Below are 22325 nucleotides of genomic sequence, written 5' to 3'. Positions count from 1 at the left end.
CGCCCACCTCGGCCTCCCAGAGTGCTAGGATTACAGGCGTGAGCCACCGTGCCCGGCCTGTTCATTTTTTATTAATAATTGAATTGTGTTTGTCTTTTTCTCTTTAGTTTTTTAAGGTGTGGTATTATATACTTGGGTTGTTAGTCCTTAGTTTGTGAAATAAGCTGCAAATATTTCTTCCCTAATGTTTCATTTGTCTTTTATCCTTATTTCTGGTGTTTATTTTAACTAGGTATGCTTTTTTCTATAGCTGGGTTATTGATCTTTTCTTCTATTACTTTTTTTTTGTCACTCAGAGGAATGTTTTCACCACTCAGAGGCTACAAAAGAATTCACTCATATTTTTTTTTTCTTGTTTTCTTGCTTATATTCTTTGTTTGGAACAATCTCAAATTTACAGAAATGTTGCAAGTGTATTACAAAGAACTTTTTTTCCCCTGAACCATTTGAGAGTAAGTTGCTAACCTGATACCCTCTCATCCCCACTTCCTTCAAGCAAGGATATTTCTTATATAGCTACAATACAAACATCAGAATTAGAAAAATAAACATTGATATCATCTAATCTTCAGCTAACATTTAGATCGTGCCAGATGTCCCAGAGGTGTCTTTTAGACCTGTGGTCCCCAATCCTCAGTCTGTGTACTGGTTGTGGCATGTTAGGAACCAGGCCACAGAGCTCTGCTACATTCCCCCCTACCCCAGGAAAAATTGTCTTCCATGAAAGTTAGGACAGTAGACGGGTGCACAGCAGGAGGTGAGTGATGGGTGAGGAAGCAAAGTTTCATCTGTGTTTATAGCCGCTCCCCATCGCTCTCATCACTGCCTGAGCTCTACCTATTACCCTTACTCCCTCTGTGGAAAAATTGTCTTCCATGAAATTGGCCCTGCTGCCAAAAAGGTTGGGGACCACTTCTTTAGACTATCAAAAGGGTCCAGTTCAGAATCATGCATTGCATTTGATTGTCTTGTCTTTCTAATCTCCTTCAATCTGAAACAGTTCTTTGTTCATCCTTGACTTTCTTGACCTTGCCACATGTAGAGATTAGAGGTTAGTTATTTTGAAGAATATCCCTCATGTGGGTTTGTCTGATGTTTCCTCATGATTAGATTTGGGTTTTATATTCATGGTAGGAATGTCACAGAAGTGCTGTATCCATCTCATTATTTTTTTGGAGACCGAGTATTGCTCTGGGTAGAGTGCTGTGGTGTCAGCCTAGCTTATAGCAACCTCAAACTACTGGGCTTAAGCAATCCTTCTGCCTCAGCCTCCTGAGTAGTTGGGACTACAGGCATACGCTGCCATGCCCAGCTAATTTTTTCTATATATTTTTAGTTGTCCAGCTAATTTTTTTTCTATTTTTAGTAGAGACAGGGTCTCACTCTTGCTCAGGCTGGTCTTGAACTCCTGACCTCAAGCAATCCTCCTGCTGTGGACTCCCAGAGTGCTAGGATTACAGGCTTGAGCCACTGCACCCGGCCCATCTCATTTTCTTTTGATGACACAATTTCAATTTGTCCTATTATTGATGATGTTCACTTTGATTATTTGATAGGTGGTGTGTGTTAGGCTATTCCACTGTGCAGTTGCTCTTTTTCTGCTTGCCATAAATAAGTATTTTGTGAGGAGATACTATAAAACTATGTAAAAATATCCTGTTACCCGTCAAACTTTATATTTATTCTCTTACTTGTTAGTATCAGTATGGGTTCATTGTTTCTTATTTTATTCAACATGTTATAAATTATTTATCCTGATTTTTATATTGTCCTGACTTTGGCCAGTGGGAGTCACTTCATACCAGCTCTTATGTTTTTTTTAACATGTCTCTCTTGGGCTCTGGCATCTGTACATCAGGCTATCCCCCATATGGATGGCCTTATCACCCTGCTCTGACTCCTCATGCCAGCCTGCCCCCCATGTGAATGCCCTCCCTGCCACCCCTGAACTTTGATTCTCCACCAGGCTGCCTATCTACATGGATGATGGTTGTCTTGCTTTAACCCATCTAGTGGCTTAGGATCAAATTATTCAGGAAGGAATATTTTCTAAGTGACTATTAATACATATTTATCATAAGATTTTATTTTTAGTGTTTAGATCTCTGATCCACTTGAAATTATCCTGGTATATGATGTGAGATACAGATCCAATTTTGTGTTTTTCCAAATGCCTACCAAAAAGCATTATTCCGGTACCATTTATTAAAAAGTTCATCTTTTTTTCACTGATTTCAATTGTGTACATGTGTTTAAAATTTATTTAAATGGTATTATATTAGATCTCTTTCTATTATTTACTTTTAAAAATCAGCACAATGTTTTTAAGATCAATCTATTGCTCTATATACATCAAATCTGTTGCATCTAACTCTGCACAATATTTCAAGTATATGATCAGTACATTTTACCTACACAACAATGGATATTGTAAAAAATGTTCCTTTGTGGTCCCATGTGAGAATTCCTTTGTAATGTATGTCACGGAGTAGAATTGCTGGGTGGTAGCATTTGCATATATTTAATTTGTTAAGTGCTTCCATGTCACCTTCCAGAATTGCCATAGTGCTCTACAGACCCTTCAGCAGCGCTTGAGGATTCCTGTAACTTGCTTCTCTGCTAGTGCTTGGCATTGTCAGGATTTCTAATTTTTGCCTCATGGCATAACATTTTTTTGTTGTCTGTTTTTGTTTTGTTTTAATTTACATTTGTTTGCAGTATTTCTTTACATTCTTACTAGCTTTTTGGACTATTTTTTTCTTTTATAAATTGTTTATTACTGGTTTTTGTCAATTTTTCTACCGCGTTGTTGTCTTTTTCTTGTTTATTTGCAGGATTTTCTTGTATATTTGTGATATTAAACTCTTGTTGTTGCCTATATCTTTTCTCTGTCTGTTATCTGTCTGTTAACTTTGTAGTCTTTATAAATTCTTCATTTTGAATTATTCACACTTATCTTTTTTTTTTCCTTTCTTTTATGGTTTACTTTTGAAGTTGTAAGAAGTCCTTGTATGCTTGTAGGCCACAAAGATATTCCCCTGCATTTTCTTCTATTAACTATACGATTTACCTTTCACATTCAGATTTATTAATACCTTTAGAGTTTGATTTAATAAGTGGTTAAGTAGGGATCTATTAGTAGTCTTAATTTTCTCTATATAAGTGTGTTTAATAAGTGTTAAGTAGGGATCTATTAGTAGTATTCTCTATATAAGATTTAATAAGTGTTAAGTAGGGATGTATTAGTAGTTTTAATTTTCTCTATATAAGTGAACCAATTTTCCCAATTGTATTATCTTTTTTTTTTTTTTTTTTTTTTTTTGAGACAGAGTCTCGCTCTGTTGCCCGGGCTAGAGTGAGTGCCGTGGCGTCAGCCTAGCTCACAGCAACCTCAAACTCCTGGGCTTAAGCGATCCTACTGCCTCAGCCTCCCGAGTAGCTGGGACTACAGGCATGCGCCACCATGCCCGGCTAATTTTTTTTGTACATATATATATTTTAGTTGTCCATATAATTTCTTTCTATTTTTAGTAGAGACAGGGTCTCGCTCTTGCTCAGGCTGGTCTCGAACTCCTGACCTCGAGCGATCCACCTGCCTCGGCCTCCCAGAGTGCTAGGATTACAGGCGTGAGCCACCGCGCCCGGCCCCAATTGTATTATCTTTTGTAATCATTCTATTAAAGAATATTGTATGTCTTTCTGTTTACTCATATCTTCTTTTATGCCTCTCAGTTAAGTTTTATAGTTTTCTTCATGTAAGTCTTGCACATTTTTAGAAAATTCCTAGCTATTTCATAATTGTTATTGCTATTTTGAGTGAAATATTTATCTTTTATTGTATTTTCTAAATGAGTATTTATACAATATTTTCACAGTCAAATATTTTTTCATTTGATTCTTATGTGTGTTCCAAGTAGACAGGATATCACCTTGCAAAAAGGCACTTCTTTCTCTTCTATTTTAATGTTTATTTCTTTAATTTCATTTTCTAAAATAATTGCTAGAATCACAGAAAAAGCAAGTATCTATTTCTTATCCTGACTTTAATGGTAATGCATTTACTGTTTCACCATTAAGTATGACATTGACTGTATAATTACCCATAGCTTTTTTTTTTTAAATGCTAAGAAAGTATCCCTCTAATTCCTGTTTTCTAGGATTTTGTTGAGGAATACTTGTTGAATTTTATAAAATACCTTTTGAGCATCTAAGGCCGTGAAGATAATAGTTTCCTCCAGTGTTGTTGTCTTGTACTCTTTGGTTTCTTATAAATACTCTACAAGGTTCAAGGTTCGTATAGCTCAGGATCTGGCTACATGCTGAGTAGATGTTAAGGATAAATTAATGAAGCAATTCTCACTGTCACCAATGAGACTGAGAATGTACATTTCTCTCATATGTTCTGCAGGTCATTTCAATTTTTTCTTTTTCTTTTTTTTTTTTTTTGAGACAGAGTCTCACTCTGTTGCCCAGGCTAGAGTGAGTGCCGTGGCGTCAGCCTAGCTCACAGCAACCTCAAACTCCTGAGCTCAAGGGATCCTCCTGTCTCAGCCTCCCGAGTAGCTGGGACTACAGGCATGCGCCACCATGCCCGGCTAATTTTTTCTATATATATTTTTAGCTGTCCATATAATTTCTTTCTATTTTTAGTAGAGATGGGGTCTCGCTCTTGCTCAGGCTGGTCTCGAACTTCTGAGCTCAAACGATCTGCCCACTTCGGCCTCCCAGAGTGCTAGGATTACAGGCGTGAGCCACCGCGCCCGGCCCAATTTTTTCTTATGTTAAAAAAAAGTTTAAATTTACCTTTGTATTTCCTTCTCAGTGAAATTGCTGTTCTTGTCCTGTGTCCATTTTTGGCAAAGATTTTCTCCCTATATATCTTTTGAATTTATGGTCTAGTTTTCATTGTTAAATATTTTAGTTGTTATTTGTGCAAATCTATTTCTTCTTCCTTTATGGCTTCTGGGTGTCTTAAGAGGGCCTACAATATTCTGAGAGTAAATAAGTATTCTCCTAAATTTTCTTTTAATAATCTTATAGATTATTTTGAAGATGGTATGAAGTAGAGATTATGCCTATTCCATTATCATGTATACCATCTTTTCTCTCTGAATTGAAATGCTATTTTATCCTATGTTAAGTTTCTTTATTCTAATAAAATGAGATATATTCACTAAATATTAAAAGACTTTTGGAAAATATTAATGTTATTTTTATATATCTGTTCTTATCAATTCTCCCATTAAATTAAAGAGTAGCCCTGCTCCTTTCAGTGTTAGTCTTTCTTTCACAACATTTGGGACAAAGATAGTGTTAATAAATAGAAAAGGATAAAAATAGTTAGAATTATTTTGCTTTTGAGATTCTTTTAAGACTGAATCAAAGATTATGGGGAAAGGACATTGGTATTGTAACTGTAGCCTTCTAACGATACTAAATGTTTGTATGACTAGGAACCAAGAAATATATAAAGTTTGTGGGAGGAAATGTAGAAGCAGATCAATGATTTATATTTTTAATGTAAGAGGATGCCGTAGACTTACTCTGCATTTTGAATTATTATGCCTTTGGTATTGATGGATAATGTTGATTTATCCATACTTACTTAGTACTTAATATACAGATATAGTTTCTAATATATCACACCTTTCCCTTGAAGTTGCCTTGAAATATTTTTGGATCTAAGCAATTTGCTGCTTAAGGATGTAAGCAATCCTAAGCAATTTGCTGCTTAAGGATTATACTCTTCTGCATTAATTTTTTACTTTATTTTGCTACAGGAGGAGTTGGATTTATCTTCTAGTTCCCAGATGTCTCCCCTTTCTTTATATGGTGAAAGCTGTAATAGTCCCTCTTCAGCAGAGCCACTGAAGGAAGATAAGCCTGTCCTTGGTCCTAGGAATAAAACTGGTATTACTCCATCTTCTACCTTCTGTTATTTCTATTTTGAAATAGCTTAGGTTTCATTTCTTAAAAGAAAATGTTGGATTAGGCATATATTTATTAAGCTCACTTACTATTTTCAAATTATCGGACCTGTATTGTTTATTATGGGTGATTACTGTGGAGAGGAAAGGGAAGAAATAATCTTCAGTTGTCTCTCTCTTTATAGGTGAAAAATACTTGAAAATAGACTCAGACCCCATTATTATCAGGAAAGATTTCAAAGTTTCAGTTAAAGGTACTAAGTGTGAGGGGCATTCAATTATGACGTTTGTTCCTCCATTAATCTCAATGCTTATTCAGTGTTTTTAGCCATTCTCCTTTACCCGTTCATGTGCCCTCCTTCCCAAACTGCATCTTGATCAAAAAAGATCTCAGTTTAAGGACTTTTGTCTACTGCATTCAGGTATATGCCGCTTAGCTATGCTTAAACTACTCAGAAGTCAAGATAATGTGTAGAGAAAGGTATGTGATAGAATTTGCTTTTTAGGGCTTGCCTAATTGATTTGTGGTTTGTCTGTTTTTTCTAGAAAATGGACTGACTCCAAAGAAAAAAATTCAGGTGAATTCAAAACCTTCAATTCAGCCTAAGCCTTTATTGCTTCCAGCAGCACCCAAGACTCAAACAAACTCCAACGTTTCAGTGAAAACCATCATTATTCAGACACTACCAACACTCATGCCATTGACAAAGCAGCAGCCAATTATCAGTATACAACCTGCACCCACTAAAGGTATCTGAGTGGAACTTGTATCATATAATTTGTTTTAATTCAGATTATAATTTCTGAGCACATGCTGTGTGTTAGGAATTGTCCTTGGTTCTGAAGACATTGCAGAGTTGACTAATATGTGGTCCAGTCCTAACTAGGGAGGACATCTATATACCAGTTGCATCTGATACTTATTTTTTCTTACACTTTTAATTATGAAAACACCTGTCTTCAAGGCTTTTGGTTTTGTATAACCACTAGTAATGAAGAAGAAAATCTGGGAAACTTTCTTGACGTCATTTTATTCTGAGATATTTGTGGCTGTGAGCTTTTTTTGTTTTTAAGGAATGGTCAGTATTTAAAATAATTTGGTTCATTTCTTGTCTAATAGGTGTGTTTTAGCAATAAAATCAGGCTTTTAATCTCTGAGGAGGCTGCATGATTTAGTAAACAAAATATGGAACTGGGCATTTGGAAGAGACCTAAACTCTGCCTTCAGCTAGCTAAGAATTTGTGTGTTTCTGATTTTATCCACCAGATGGCCTCATATACTTGTGATTCTACAAGAAATTTAGGTCAGTATTAAAAGAAATTAAAGTTTGAGGATTTGGTACTATTCAGATATGGGAATCATTTGCACATGGAGATTTCTTAGGCGGGTTAGTCATCATTGTGCTTATATGTTTACACTTTGACTACAAGAAAACTTGTGCAGCATTCTTTTCTGTGGATTTAGGTTGTTGGCACCAAGTAGGAGTAAGTGTTAATGGGGTATGGATTGTAAATAAACACCAGTTACATTTGCTTTTATGGCTATATTTCCAGTTGTGGATAGTTAGCTCATTTCTTGGGAGTATAATTTTAATGAGGGCAAGGTCATAAATTTGATTTCCAGGTACTCTCTATTACATGGTCATAGACAATATAACATCGATAAAAAGAAGGAGTATATGAGAGTGGAGGAATCAGTAAAAATCTATCAGTCAGTCCCTACCAAAAAAAACCAAAAAAAAAAAAAAAAAAACCAGTTTGAAATACCTGCCCTCTCAGTACAAAATCATAACTATCTTTTTCATGTGAAAAATAGCAATCCTGTAGAATAGGTATTCTTGTGATCTGTAAAAGGGGGTTGAAGGGTTCATGAACTCTTTGAAATAAAATGCAAGATTTAGTGTATGCTCATTTGTGAATATTTCTAGGGATAGTCTCCAAAGCTTTCATCAGGATCTCAAAAGGATCTGTGTCTTCCCAAAGGCTGAGTCTAAACTCGCAAAGAACTTCATTATAGTTCCCATAAGCTATAAAAATACATCTATATAAAGTTAAAGTGTGACATTAATATGACTACTATGTAAAGTAGGGGATGTTCCTAAGAATTTGCTATTAGCAGACCATTGGCTATGTTTAAGTGATAAAAGATCTTACCTATAGCAAGAAGACAAATTGTTCTTTTCTGAGTGGATTATCAGTTCCAGAAACCTGAATCATACATTATTTGGAACTTTAGTTCTTTCCCGTGGTCTGATATATTTTTTGTGAGCATGTGCTAATAGGAGGCACTGCACTTTGTTTTTATAGTACAATCTAGAGAGGTGGTATTATTATACGGATTTAAGTGTATTCCATTTATTTGAGAATGGGGAGGGAGAAGAATGGAAATATAGGCAAGGCATTTTACAGTTAATTGATGTCAGGACTATTGAAAAAGAAGAAATAATCCCTAAAGGAATTAAGTTCAAATTCTCTAGCTTGGAATGCAAAACCCACATCCAAGTGACAGAATTTGAACTTAACCTGTTTAGTTTTCTAACTTTACATTATAATATCACTCTTTTCTATAAATCTTCATTCTAGCCCAACTAATTTGGCATTGCCCCTTGAATTCCCTTGTTTTTTCTAGTTTCTTGGCTCACACGTTTCTACCAGCCTGCAACAACTTCTGCCTATTTCTAAGTCCTATATGTCCTTTAAGACTGTTTTGAGTAGTGTAGGTGAAAGATGATGAAACCCTGGAATATCAGTGAAAATGAAGAAACCCAGGATGGAGAGTGGAGATGTTCAAAAGCATAGAATCATAGGGGTTGGTAATTGGATGGTGTGGAAGAAGGATGAGGGTTAGAAAGGAAGGTATGTAGGATTACTTCTGTATTTTTGTCTTGGAGTTTCTGGGTAGATGGTGGTGTAAATCATTGAAATGAGGGATAGAGGTAAAATAACTTGGCCCCAGGTCACTTTGCTGATAAGAAGTGGAGCTAGAACTTGAGCCCAGGTGGTCTGACTCAGAGTATATGTAATTAATCACTGTACTATATCGCTTCTAAAAGAATAAGATATATAGTCCTTGTTCTCATAAATTCTACCCTTTAATTGGGGAGTTAAATTTATATAAACACTTGAATAACAGTCACTGTGAGAACTAATGAATTAATAATTCATGCAGTGCCCATATGGAAACTATTATTAAACAGAAAAGGAGATTAATAATAATAATAAATTACATTTAAGGTCTTACTATGTGCCAGACATTCTTCTAAGTACTTAAGTGCACTATTTTATTTAATCCTTATGTCAACTCTGAGGATAGGTGCTAATATCTCCATTATATAGGTGAGAAAGCTGTGATATTTTAGACAAAATAGGCATTCGATAATGTTTGATACATAGTTTGAAATCCTTGAGGAAAGTTGGAAAGAAAGAACTGACCAACAAAATCAGCGAGTCATACATAGTCAAAAGTATCCAGCATTGGATCCAGCCGTGTGTCATTAAAGGGGATTTGCATGTAATGCCAAAGACTATTTTGAGCATAACTGTTTCCATACTACAAACAGTATTAAGTATGTTCAGCTGCTGCCTATTTAAGTGCCCCGCCCCCAAACAGTCCTTTGCATTATAGTTTGTAGTCTGGTCAGCATTTAGCAAGTCACCATGAGTTTGTTTTTTCACTTGAACACATTGTAACAGAAATTTAGTTGTTTCCCCCCCCATTCTGTCTTGAACTTGAACATGCCTGGACTATTTAGAGGATTCTTTTTTTTTTTTTTTTTTTATTTCAGCTTATTATGGGGGTACAAAAGTTCAGGTTATGTATGTTGCCCATGGCCCACCCCCCATCCCCCCGAGTCAGAGCTTCAAGAGGATTCTTTTTTTTTTTTTTTTTTTTTTTTGAGACAGAGTCTCACTCTGTTGCCCAGGCTAGAGTGAGTGCCGTGGCGTCAGCCTAGCTCACAGCAACCTCAAACTCCTGGGCTCAAGGGATCCTCCTGTCTCAGCCTCCCGAGTAGCTGGGACTACAGGCATGCACCACCATGCCCGGCTAATTTTTTCTATATATATTTTTAGCTGTCCATATAATTTCTTTCTATTTTTAGTAGAGATGGGGTCTCGCTCTTGCTCAGGCTGGTCTCGAACTCCTGAGCTCAAACGATCTGCCCACCTCGGCCTCCCAGAGTGCTAGGATTACAGGCGTGAGCCACCGCGCCCGGCCCAAGAGGATTCTTGATGTAGATACTGGTTAATTTGAAAATAGATGGGCACACTGGGATGAAAGTGCTTGGTATACAGTATGGGAAAAAAAGAAAACAGCAATGGCTTGGTAGGACTGTAGCCACGTTGGATACACAGGCCTTGCCATCTCCTCCTCTCTCTGTGATGCAGTTCTCTCAGCAAGGAGATGGTGATAACTATATGCTGGACAGTACAGATTTGGATTTTTTTCTTAATTAATTTAAGAAATATTACAAAGCTGCATGTGTTACCTGCCAGTGCTTTAAATCTTTAACTAGAGCTAGAAGTAGGATTTTTTTTCTTAGAAGTGACTTAATTCATTATGTTTACCACTTCTTCTGTTCTTTGAAATAGTCCCAAAGTTAATTGAACAGTGTTTAATTCTTGGGAGTCTTTTTATCCTAATTTTTAAACTCATAGAACATGGAACATTGCTTCTATAATGCTCTTCTCAAAGTATTGGTTTAAGTCAGTGGTTCTCAATCTGTAGACAGTGGGCCCTGGGTGTGGGTGATGGGAGTGGTAGCCTTGTGGCAGTTCCCAAAGCATCTGTAAATCCACATTTGTAGTAAGCATTTTATGTAACCAAATAAATAATTTGTTTCATATATCTTTGTACAGCAGGATTTCAAATTTTTGTAGCTATACTTCTGATTAACAAACTATAAATTCATTTTAAATCATTACTAAATTTTTAATAGCCTTTTCATCATGTATTTTCTCAATCCACAGAATCTGAAAGGACAATCATGATCATCTTTGGTGATCATGATATTTTTTGATATTAAAGAAGCTTTCTTATATTCAGGGTTGGGAACCGTTGGTTTAAGTTTTTACATTATGATGAATATGTCTTTTCCTAGTGTCAGATTGACTGTAATTTCTTATTAAGTGTTACTAGAAACCTATTTAGTCATGTGCTATTTACTTTAGTATTTTTATTTGCATATTTGGGCTAAGCATATTTATATCTTCTTAGGAGCCATTTCCCCATTTTATATGTTTTTATTTCATAAAAGAAGTTAGTCCAAGGGAAAATGAGAAGATAAAAATATTTAGTGATCATTTATGCCTAAGTAAATTGTACATATTCCAAATCTATGAAATTATTTTTAGATCTTTCTTCTTACTAATTTACTGACTTACCTGGGATAAAATGCTATTAATTAAATTCTGCTACTTTTAGTGTCCTTTTTGAGGCCATCTGAAACAAAGACTGTGATTTTATAAAAGTAATCTTTTTTAGCTAAGACAGATGTTCTTAAAAAACAGGTGTTCTGAAGCATTATTTTGATTTTTAATTTTCCCTGATCCTTTGAAATGCTGAGCTGAGTTTTACATAGGTCATATTAAACTGTCTGAAAACATAATGCCTTCTTTATTAAAGAATAATTATAAATTTATATGGAATTTTAGTTGCCAGTTATTATAGTACCTTTATTTTGTTAGATAGACTCAAACAGCTGTGGATATTAGGCAAGGCTTTCAACATCTTATAAAAATCTGGCCAGATCTGAAAGGAAATACTTAGTAGGCAAGTAAAATTTTTAATAGATTAGTGTTATGAGTGTATAAGTCTTCTTTAGGTTAATGATACAAGTTTAGTATACCTTATCTGAGATGCTTGGGACTAGACGTATTTCGGATTTCAGATTTTTTTTGATTTTGGTATCTTTGCATATATATAATGAGATAGGTTAGGAATAGATCCCAAGTCTAAACATAAAATTTATTTATGTTTCATATGCACCTTATACACAAAACCTGAAGGTAATTTCATGCAATGCTTTTAATAATTTTGTACACAAAACAAAAGTTTTTGTACTTTGAACCATTAGAAAGCAAAGGTGTCACTATCTCAGCCATGCATGTTGACAGTCTGTGGTTGTTTGGCATTACCATCATTCCTGATTGAATTTATGTGCTACTGATAAGCAATCATTTTTTTTTTTTTTTGAGACAGAGTCTCACTCTGTTGCCCGGTCTAGAGTGAGTGCCGTGGCGTCAGCCTAGCTCACAGCAACCTCAAACTCCTGGGTTCAAGCGATCCTTCTGCCTCAGCCTCCCGAGTAGCTAGGACTACAGGCATGTGCCACCATGCCCGGCTAATTTTTTCTATATATATTTTTAGCTGTCCATATAATTTCTTTCTATTTTTAGTAGAGATGGGGTCTCGCTCTTGCTCAGGCTGGTCTTGAACTCCTGAGCTCGAATAATCTGCCCGCCTCGGCCTCCCAGAGTGCTAGGATTACAGGCGTGAGCCACCGTGCCCGGCCAGCAATCATTTTCTTATACTTATTTATGCATAAATAATTAACAATAAAACTATGAAATACCATTAATACAGTGAAAAAATAATATGTTCAGGGTAACTAAATACTAAATAGCACAGTAGAATCACTAGAATACTTGTGTCAACTGTTAGACAGGAACAACAACAAACAATAGCAGGCTTTCAGTCTCTACCTGCAGTGCTGTTTTGATTAAAAGGTTACTGTACGTTGTACTTTTTTAGGTGAGAAGAAACATCAGAAAAGTGGAGTTACCAAGAAGTATGTCCCATAGGGATGAGGAGGCATCCCTCATCCCTGCTGGATGGCTTTTTAAAATGTTTCCTTCAGAGTTATCTGCCTCATTAACCATGGTTTTTGTCTTAGAAGTCTCTCTCTCTCTCTCTCCCTTTTTTTTTTCTTTTCTTGGAGACAGAGTCTCACTCTGTCACCCCAGCTAGAGTATAATGGCATCATTATAGCTCACTGCAACCTCAGACTCCTGGGCTCAAGTGATCCTCCTGCCTCAGCCTGCCAGTAGCTGGGACTACAGGCATGCACCACCACACCTGACTAATTTTTTCTACTTTTTGTAGAGACAGAGTTTTGCTCTTGCTCAGGCTGGTCTAAAACTCCTGAGCTCAAGTGATCCTCCTGCCTCGGCCTCCCAGATTACAGGCGTGAGCCACCGTGCCTGGCCAGAAGTCTCTCCTTGATTTTATAAAACTGACATGATCTCTTGATTTTGTTATGAATGCATGCTCCTCTAGTCCTTCAATGAGCCCATCACACATTTTTACCATGTCAGCTGTAGGCACTTTTTCTGCAGTGTTAATGCTTTGTTTACAGTGTAACATCTTCATCATCATTATTACAGGTTGAATATCCCTCATCTGAAATGCTTGGGACCAGAGGTTTGAAATTTTCCACTTGTGATATCATGCTAGTGCTCAAAAAGTTTTGGATTTTGGAGCATTTTGGATTTCGGATTAGGGATGTTCAACCTGTGTTAATTCTCCTCAGATTACTGTAAATTTAAAATAATGATAAATGTTAAGACTCAGAAAAGAATCGAAGGCCATCGTTTTGGGGGGAGAGGGTTGGTATTATCTACAGACTATTTTTTGTTTGTTTTAGTATATATTATGACCTTTAATACAGACTATTTTAAATTGCAGATTTATGTTTATTGTGCTTGTTAGCTAAGATTTTATCTCAAGTAGTTTTTAAGATGAAATCCTTCTTCTTCCAGGATTGAATTAATTGAGTCTCTGTTCATATATTTTTGGTATTGTATGTTTTTGTAAATCCTATTAATTTAAAATATTTGGTTCTCTTTGGTCAGTATAAAAGATTTTTATTTATATGACAAATCTTTTTAGCGCTAATAAATTTCAGAGGTTAATTCTTAGGGAAATCTATGTATAATAGCGAACTTCATATGTGTATGGTTGAGAAAGATAAATATGGAAATATATTGTTAGTGCTATCTCAAAGAGAATGAATTTAGTTGGTTTCATTAAAAACATACAACAAAGTCACTGTGAATATATGCTGCTATTTCTCATGTTTTAATTGCTGGTGAAAAAATCCCTTGGTGTTAATCTTACCCATTGTATCTGCAGAAGAGACCTAAATGTTAAACTGCTTCCTGTGCCACAATTGTTATGCACCCTCTGATTCCTTTTCCTTTTTTTCTAATGCAGGTCAGACCGTTTTGCTCTCTCAGCCTACTGTGGTACAAGTTCAGGCACCTGGAGTTCTGCCCTCTGCTCAGCCAGTCCTTGCTGTTGCTGGGGGAGTCACACAGCTACCTAATCACGTGGTGAACGTGGTACCAGCTCCTGGGGCAAGTAGCCCAGTGAATGGAAAACTTTCCATGACTAAGCGTGTCCTACAGAGTACCATGAGAAGTGTGGGTTCAGATGTAAGTTTTGAAACAGTGCTTTTATTAATGCCTGATTTAAAAAAAACCTAAAAAACACTTTTTGTTCTTGTTTTTATTTTTTGAAGTTTGTTATATTACATAAATAAAAGAGTGTGCTGAAATTGCACATCCAACCTTTGGTGCAAAATTAGGGTAAGGCTTACTATGTTATTATAGAATCTAAGTGAAAACGTTTTGAAAATTTGAAGTGGTTTGGTGAATAGTGAAGTATGCATACCTCCCTCTTCTTTACTGCTTCTTTAGAACACTCTCATTACATTCCTCAAGCCCCCACATCCCCAAGCCAATCATCCACTAATATTTTACAGATTCTTTCATATTTCCTATTTGAAATGTTTTTAGCAACTTCCCAGATAATAGTCTGTAGACTACTTTTAAGGCAAGTTTTATATATAACTTCTCCCTTGACTTTTTGAAGGGTTTTCACCACTGCATAATGATGACTTGCTACTCTTAGGAATTCTGTCTCTTAATGATTTTTTGGTACTTTCCCATTTTTTCAAACCTTCAAATTTTCTAGCATGTTGTAGGGATTTCTTATAATTTATAAATCACGTAGTTTCCTAAGATCTGTCACTCCCTAAAGCCAGTTCCAGTACTTGCCAACTAATTCTTGCTTATTTTCAAAGTGATTTGAAATAGCTCATGTTATGTATTAAATAGTAATTGAACATCATGATCCTAAATGTTAATGAATGGTAAAGAATTAATCTAATAGTGGATTTTCTAAAATTATAATTGCGAAGCAAAGCTTGTATGTTTTTTTAAAATAAAAATGGATATTACTAGTTGTTAATATTGCTACTCTTTCTTTAGGTAGAGTACTTTTGCAAAGTATTTTTAAAATCCTATGAGTTATGCAAGGTTGTTTATCAGACTGCTGTCTGATCTGTCTACCAGAATTTATTAACCAGAATGTCAGTGACCCATTTAATTGTGAAATTGCTCTACTGTTGCATAAACAGTAATCTCAGCCAGCAATATTGTAAAAATCCATAACAAAGGAATATTATCTAATGAAAGTAGAACATCCAATTTCTAGAGTAAGTGTCCCATAGTTTCTGTAGGTATTGAAAACAGTTCATGCCAAGACATGGAGTAGGAAAATTAGCGTTATGTGAGCATAGAGAATGAATAATACAGGATTAAGCTTGGCTGTTATGTTAATTTATTTTGAGGAGTAGAAGAGGTAAGCACAGTGTTTATGGCATAATAGGCTCTAATGCATAGTGTGTCTTTCAACTGAAGATGAAACAATATGATGCTGATATTTGCTTTAAAGTACTCTGAGGAGGACAGAGAAAACATGATTGGCAAAATGTTGATAATCATGGAAGCTGGGTGTTTAATTTTTCTCTCCTTTTGGTGTGTAGAAAAATTTCTGTAAGTAAGAGAATGACAACAAAAATCTAAAAATATTCTGATATTTTCAATTAAAAAGTGCAACCAATAAGAAAAGATTATGCTTTTCACAGGAAACTAAGCAGGTTAAGAATAATGAAAGAGGATTTTTAAAATGATCCCTTAAAATTTTCTTTTAAAACTCTTTAAATTTTAAACTTGATTGTTTCTTGTGTAATACTCCCAAATGAAACTAGCAATGGAAAATATTCAAAGTTGCGTTTATGTAATATGTTAGGACATTTTAAATATTTTTCATGAAATATTTTAGACATGAAAAAAATATAAAGACTAATTAGAATGTTAATAATATACAGGTCAACAGTATGTCACTGTTGTTAAAAATATTAACATAATCTAAGTCTACATTCATGCAATCTCAATTATGGAAAAGTTCAGAAGAACATAGCTAGGATGGGGGCAGTATCTAAAAGTCATGTAATAGCTAGAGGAGTTGTTTAAGGGTTGGAATAATTCAGTAAACTGAGGAAGAGAAGACTGAAAGTATACCTGGGAGCCATCTTCTAGGAAATGAAGATTGACATGTGGAAAATAGGAGAATTGTTTTGAGTTATTCCAGAGGATTTATCTGGAACAGGTGTAGGTAAGTTATAGAAAGGTCCCTTCTTAATTGTAAGAGTTTTTGATGTAGTAATTGTAAATAAAAACCAGAGGAGGCCCTTTTCCCCCTTTCTTAAGGCTTAACATCTGAATAATGAGCATCTTAATGTTGGCAGTCACCATATGCTACTGACCCATTTTGTAATCTCTAAACATTTTTCAATTAATTATATGTTGGTCTATTAGCCAGACATCCTTTATTAGTTTTCTGGAGTGAAACACCATGTCTATTCTGCTTTTACATTCTTAAGAGGGCTCTGTAAATTTGTTGAGTAATTTGCTGACAAAGTCTCAGTTAGCATCAAGGAACTGGGAGATATGTGAGGTGAGACAATGTAAAACCAACAAGTATTAGCTTTTGTTTTTAGCAGTATGTATTGGCTAGCATTCTTAAATTTAGAGTTGATAGTATTATAAAAGAAAGATTCAAGTACTGTGTGTTTAGTGCAAAGAGACCTCAAGATGATTAAAATAATTTTCTAGTCAACCTGCATTGTGGTTTTTGTGCTCATTTTTACTTGGCCAGCACATCAAGAAGTGAGCCAAGCCTTTTCACTATGAATTTTTGGGTAGGGATTTTGACTGAATGTTTATTTCTAGTAAAGAAGCATTAGTTTGTCCTATCGGCTGGCCAAACCACTCAGGAACCCAAAGTAAATCTGTTCCAGAAGGGGCTGCAGGAGAGAACTTTGATCAGTTCATATAGTCTGTGTTAGTAACTTGGTTGACCTCAGCAGAGCATGTATTTGTTAAGACTGAAATCCTGTTAAATTAGGATAAATTTGAATTAGTATAAATTCCTAATTCAAAGTGGTCAAAAAGAAAATGTTTTTATTATGTACTTTTTGTGCTTTTAAATCAAAAGTATGGCAAAAAAGTTGTAATTCAGCAAAAACAATTATATCAGTCTTTTGTGGCTTTGTGATGCTGACATGGCTTCTTTTTCTACCTTTTTTAGTTCTTTTGTTTGGCTGGTTTCACTCTCTAGAGGCCTGCTACTGCCATAAGTAGCGTTTTTAGCATACCATATTCTGCAAACTGCATTAAATGCCACATTTTCTGTTATGAAATAGTTTGCCTGGTTCAAATTATAATCTTACTCTTCCTGCCTTTTGCTGGTAAATCTGTTTTGTTTAACTCTTGGAAACCTCACCTAAGTTTTCAAGAAATATGGTTTGTTTTTGGCTATGATCCTGATGGAAAAAATGAACATGGTCTCTCATTTTAGTGTAGAAATTCTCTGTACAGTTTCTTAATAAATGGCAATCTTGGAACTACAAAGTTGACTTTTTAGGAGAGCATGCTTATCTTTCTTTAAAGGGCTGTTGAATGTTGCCAGACATCAATCCAAGGGCTTCAAAACAAGCAGTCTGTTTAAATCTGCATTGCACTCACTACTTCTACCTACCCATCATAATCTCATAAAGTTCATGAAATATTACTGCTCTCGTTTTAAGTTTATGGGATTGTATTGTTTTGGTTACTGGGACAAAAGACCAGGGAAAAAAGTGATGAAATTGTATTCTACATCTTCCACAGTGGGCCAAGTTGGAGCAAAGATTCTTAATGGAAATCAGTAGTTGGGAACAATGGAAAGAAAATGATCCAGAACTAATACAGGACTAGAAATAACCTCAAATGGGAGGTTGATTAAGGGGTACTGGCTATACTGCCAGGAGGCTCTGGGTCTTCCTTTATTCCAGCCCATGTGCCCTCACTGCACATCTTCCAAACCCTTTGTTACCTTGCACACTCTTTCTAATCCTCTAGTTAGGGACTTGATCCCCTCCATCCCCGAAGAACTACCGTTTGGGAGTCCCTGCCCTGGCTCCTAGAGCCATCATGAGAGACTAGGTGCTGAGGGAATCCCTTTCCACTGGCTTGCAGGTATTAGAAATGATGTAAAGGGGATTCTCCTGTCATACCAGATCAGAACTTTATATTTCTTTTCTCTAGAAATGGTGTACAGTTAAGTTAGAGATTTCAGTTATTGTTAGTATTATTAGCATGGGAGTGATGTGACACAGATCCAGATGGATGCTCTGCACAGAGTTCCTTGCAGTAGAGGAATCTGCACTTGGGAATCTACCACTTTTACAGCAATCAGGAAGCAAGCCTCCTCATTGTCCACAGGGAGATTTTACCTCATTCTTCAAGATTGCTCACTGGAAACTAAACCCTGAAAAAAGGCCTGGGTAAAGAGTGGTCAGGGCTTTGCATTCTTAGCATACCCAGTAAGATGTGTATGAGCAAAACTCACTAGAGACCCACTGAAGATGTGTCTCTCAAGAAAAATATGATTATATGATAATCTATTTACAATGCAAAGCAACTCAGAAAAATGGAGAATACCTGTGTTATTTCAAAACTGCTATAGACACTTAAGTTGCTTGTTTTAGCTGTTAACACCCAAGAATAGGTCCTCTATTAGGTCAAAATGTGAGCCAGGTCTCCTTAAATTATGTGGCTAGCTTAGATCTAAGAAGATATATAATGAGTAGATACGTTTTAGTAACTTTGAGCCATGAAGACAGTGCGAGAATGGTATTTCTTTAGGCTGCAAAGTAGAGAAATACATCAGAACAAATTCAATAGGAAGGATTTAGAGATCTGAAAAGCTATCCAGATTTTAATAAAACAATTGCTTCTGTACTGACTACGTTTTGGCTTTGCTACTACCGGATACTCTTCAAATAAAAGAAAAACATGCTTTGTTAAAATATTTGCAGTTTCTCTTTAAATGGAGGTTTGGGGCTTCTAAAAATTTATCTTGAATAAAGATTTTGGCAGTTAAATTTCATTTGTGGTTACAGTAGCTTTGGAAAGGGAAGTGAGCAGCGTTTTGTTACCCCCCCCCCCCCAATGTATTGTATTAGGATAGGTTTATGTTATGGCAACGTTAGAATTCTTTATTCTGTATTTTTTTAATTTGGCATCTTGATAAGGTTAATGACTAATTATTTTTAAATGATGCTGATTTATATCTTAATTAAATACTTCTCTCTCCTTTCTCTGATTTCCCTACATGCAACCTTTCCCTGAGGACTCCTTCTAGGGAGACAGTCCTTTCCTGCCCCAGATGCTTTCTAGCCAATCAGATCCCCTGCCCAGAAGTCACTCTTACTAGTTTTGTGTGCATTTTTCCTGAAACAGTTCTTTAATATATAAATACTTAAAGTTTTACCTATTGACCTATTTTACAGAAGTGCTAGCATACTATACATGCCATCTTGCAACTTGCTTTTCTCACTTAATATATCTTATAGATCTTTCTATATTAGTACATAAAAAGTTGTCTTACTCTTTTAATAGCTGCATAGGAGTTTATTTCATAGGAGTACCATGGTTATTTAAAATTTTTGGAATCATTTTCTTTATGAACATTCTTCCATTGACTAAGGTACTTATTTTTTTGTTCATTTGCAAATATATCTGTAGGAGAAATACCTAGAATTGGAATTGTAGCATCAGAAAGTAGGTGCTTTTTCTTTTTTTTTTTTTTTTTGAGACAGAGTCTCACTCTGTTGCCCGGGCTAGTGTGAGTGCCGTGGCGTCAGCCTAGCTCACAGCAACCTCAAACTCCTGGGCTTAAGCAATCCTACTGCCTCAGCCTCCCAAGTAGCTGGGACTACAGGCATGCGCCACGATGCCCGGCTAATTTTTTTTTGTATATATATATTTTAGTTGTCCATATAATTTCTTTCTATTTTTAGTAGAGACGGGGTCTCGCTCTTGCTCAGGCTGGTCTCGAACTCCTGACCTCGAGCGATCCACCCGCCTCGGCCTCCCAGAGTGCTAAGATTACAGGCGTGAGCCACCGCGCCTGGCCTGCTTTTTCAATTTTGAGAGATTTTACCAACTGGCCCTCCATTGGGGTAGTTCTAATAAGAACTTTCATTATAGAGTGCCAGTCACAAGGGCTTCTTAATGGAGTTTTTGGATAGGTTTCAGTGTTTCCATAAAAAACTTCATTTTTCTCACCTCACTCTGTTCCTCACATAATTATTATTTTTTAATTATTATTATTATTTTTTTTTTGAGACAGAGTCTCGCTTTGTTGTCTGGGCTAGAGTGAGTGCCATGCATGGCGTCAGCCTACCTCACAGCAACCTCAAACTCCTGGGCTTAAGCGATCCTACTGCCTCAGCCTCCCGAGTAGCTGGGAAGACAGGCATGCGCCACCATGCCCGGCTAATTTTTTCTATATATATTTTAGTTGGCCAGATAATTTCTTTCTCTTTCTTTAGTAGAGACGGGGTCTCGCTCTTACTCAGGCTGGTCTCAAACTCCTGACCTCGAGCGATCCTCCCGCCTCGGCCTCCCAGAGTGCTAGGATTACAGGCATGAGCCACCACGCCCGGCCAGGTTCACCCTTTTGAAGTGTATAATTTAGTGGTGTTTAGTATATTCACGGAGTTGTGCAACCATCATTGATATCTAATTCCAGAATATTTTTATCATCCTAAAAAGAAACCCACTACCCATTAGTAGTCATATCTTATTCCTTCCCTTCTGCAGCCCCTTAGCTGCTTTCTGTCTGTGTGGAATTATCTGTTCTGGATATTTCATATTTGCAGGATCATACGCTGTGTGTCCTTTTGTGTATGACTTCTTTCACTTAGCATAATATTCTTTAAGGTTCAATCATGCTGGAACATACATTAGCACTTACTCCTTTTTATGGCTGAATAATATTTCATCATATGGAAAATACCACATTTTGGATAATCTGTTTATCAGTTGAGGGACATTTGGGTTGTTTCTACTTTTTGGCTATTATGTATAATGCTGCTTTGCACATTCATGTATATTTTCATAGCCTTTTAAAAACCGTTTTAGATATATGAAGAATATTTATAAATCAGTGAGAAAATGCAAGTTAATCCAACAACCTGTGGACAAAATTATGAATACATGATTCACAAAGAAGAATGGTAAATTTTTTTTTTTTTTTTTTGAGACACAGTCTTGCTCTGTTGCCTGGGCTAGAGTGCTGTGGCATCAGCCTAGCTCACAGCAACTTCAAACTCCTGGGCTCAAGCAATGCTGCTGCCTGAGCCTGCCTAGTAGCTGGGATTACAGGCACGTGCCACCAGGCTTGGCTAGTTTTTTCTATTTTTGGTGGAGATGGGGTCTCTCTCTTGCTCAGGCTGGTCTTGAACTCCTGAGCTCAAGCTATCCTCCTGTCTCGGCCTCCCCAGAGTGGTAGGATCATAGGCATGAGGCACTGCACCCGACTGATACATATATTTTTTTTAACTGAAACTTATATTTGTATGGTACGTTATGGTACAGAGAACTTTCATGTCTATTACCCATTGGACCCTCACCTCACTCATTTGACCTGTTATAATTGAGTTAGGATTCAAGCCTGGGTCTTATCTCAGTCCGGTGCTGTTGTCATCACTTCTGTGCTCCACTAAAGGGGCTTTACTTTCAAGGCAGCCCTGATGCAGTTCAAACTTCAAATTACCTGAGTCTTGCTCCTTTTTTCCTCCCTTTACAAATGTATTTGCTTAGTTTTTAAAAACTAAGGTAGTCTTAAGATTTAACTTTTAAAAATTAAGGTAGCATGTAGTTTTAAGTCATGAGTTTTATAAAGTTTTATACAGATTGACCATATTTGAATAATTTGGTGGTATCAAAATAACAAAAAACTGTTAAAGTTTTTTGTATACAATCCACAGAAAGAAATGTATTTTACATCTCTCTTTTGTGTACACAGTCTAATGAAACAAACTCTTACTACATACAAAGCACCTCATTACTTTTATTCTATCCTATACTTTTCTTTCAGTTTTTTAAGGCTGTAATGATTCATTAAATTGATCATATATCCCGATAATGGATTATAATAGTTTCACGAACACTATTCTGGTCTAATTTCTTTTTATTAATATGTAAATAGACCCTAGGAGAAGA

At 36.0% G+C, this 22325-nt stretch overlaps 1 protein-coding gene across 1 annotated transcript in view; it reads left to right on the top strand.

Annotated features, from left to right (window-relative positions):
* ATF6 (activating transcription factor 6) overlaps window positions 1-22325 on the top strand; it is a 204056-nt gene that overhangs the window by 15211 nt on the left and 166520 nt on the right. The window contains exons 5-7 of the mRNA XM_069480287.1: window positions 5781-5910; window positions 6474-6677; window positions 14140-14360. Of these exons, the coding sequence (XP_069336388.1) occupies window positions 5781-5910; window positions 6474-6677; window positions 14140-14360 (555 nt within the window). The remainder of the gene's footprint in view (window positions 1-5780; window positions 5911-6473; window positions 6678-14139; window positions 14361-22325) is intronic.

This window comes from Eulemur rufifrons, chromosome 8, assembly GCF_041146395.1.
Source record: "Eulemur rufifrons isolate Redbay chromosome 8, OSU_ERuf_1, whole genome shotgun sequence".
NCBI lineage: Eukaryota > Metazoa > Chordata > Mammalia > Primates > Lemuridae > Eulemur > Eulemur rufifrons.
Note: the sequence above shows the minus strand (reverse complement) of the source record. Positions and strands in the feature narration are given on the sequence as shown.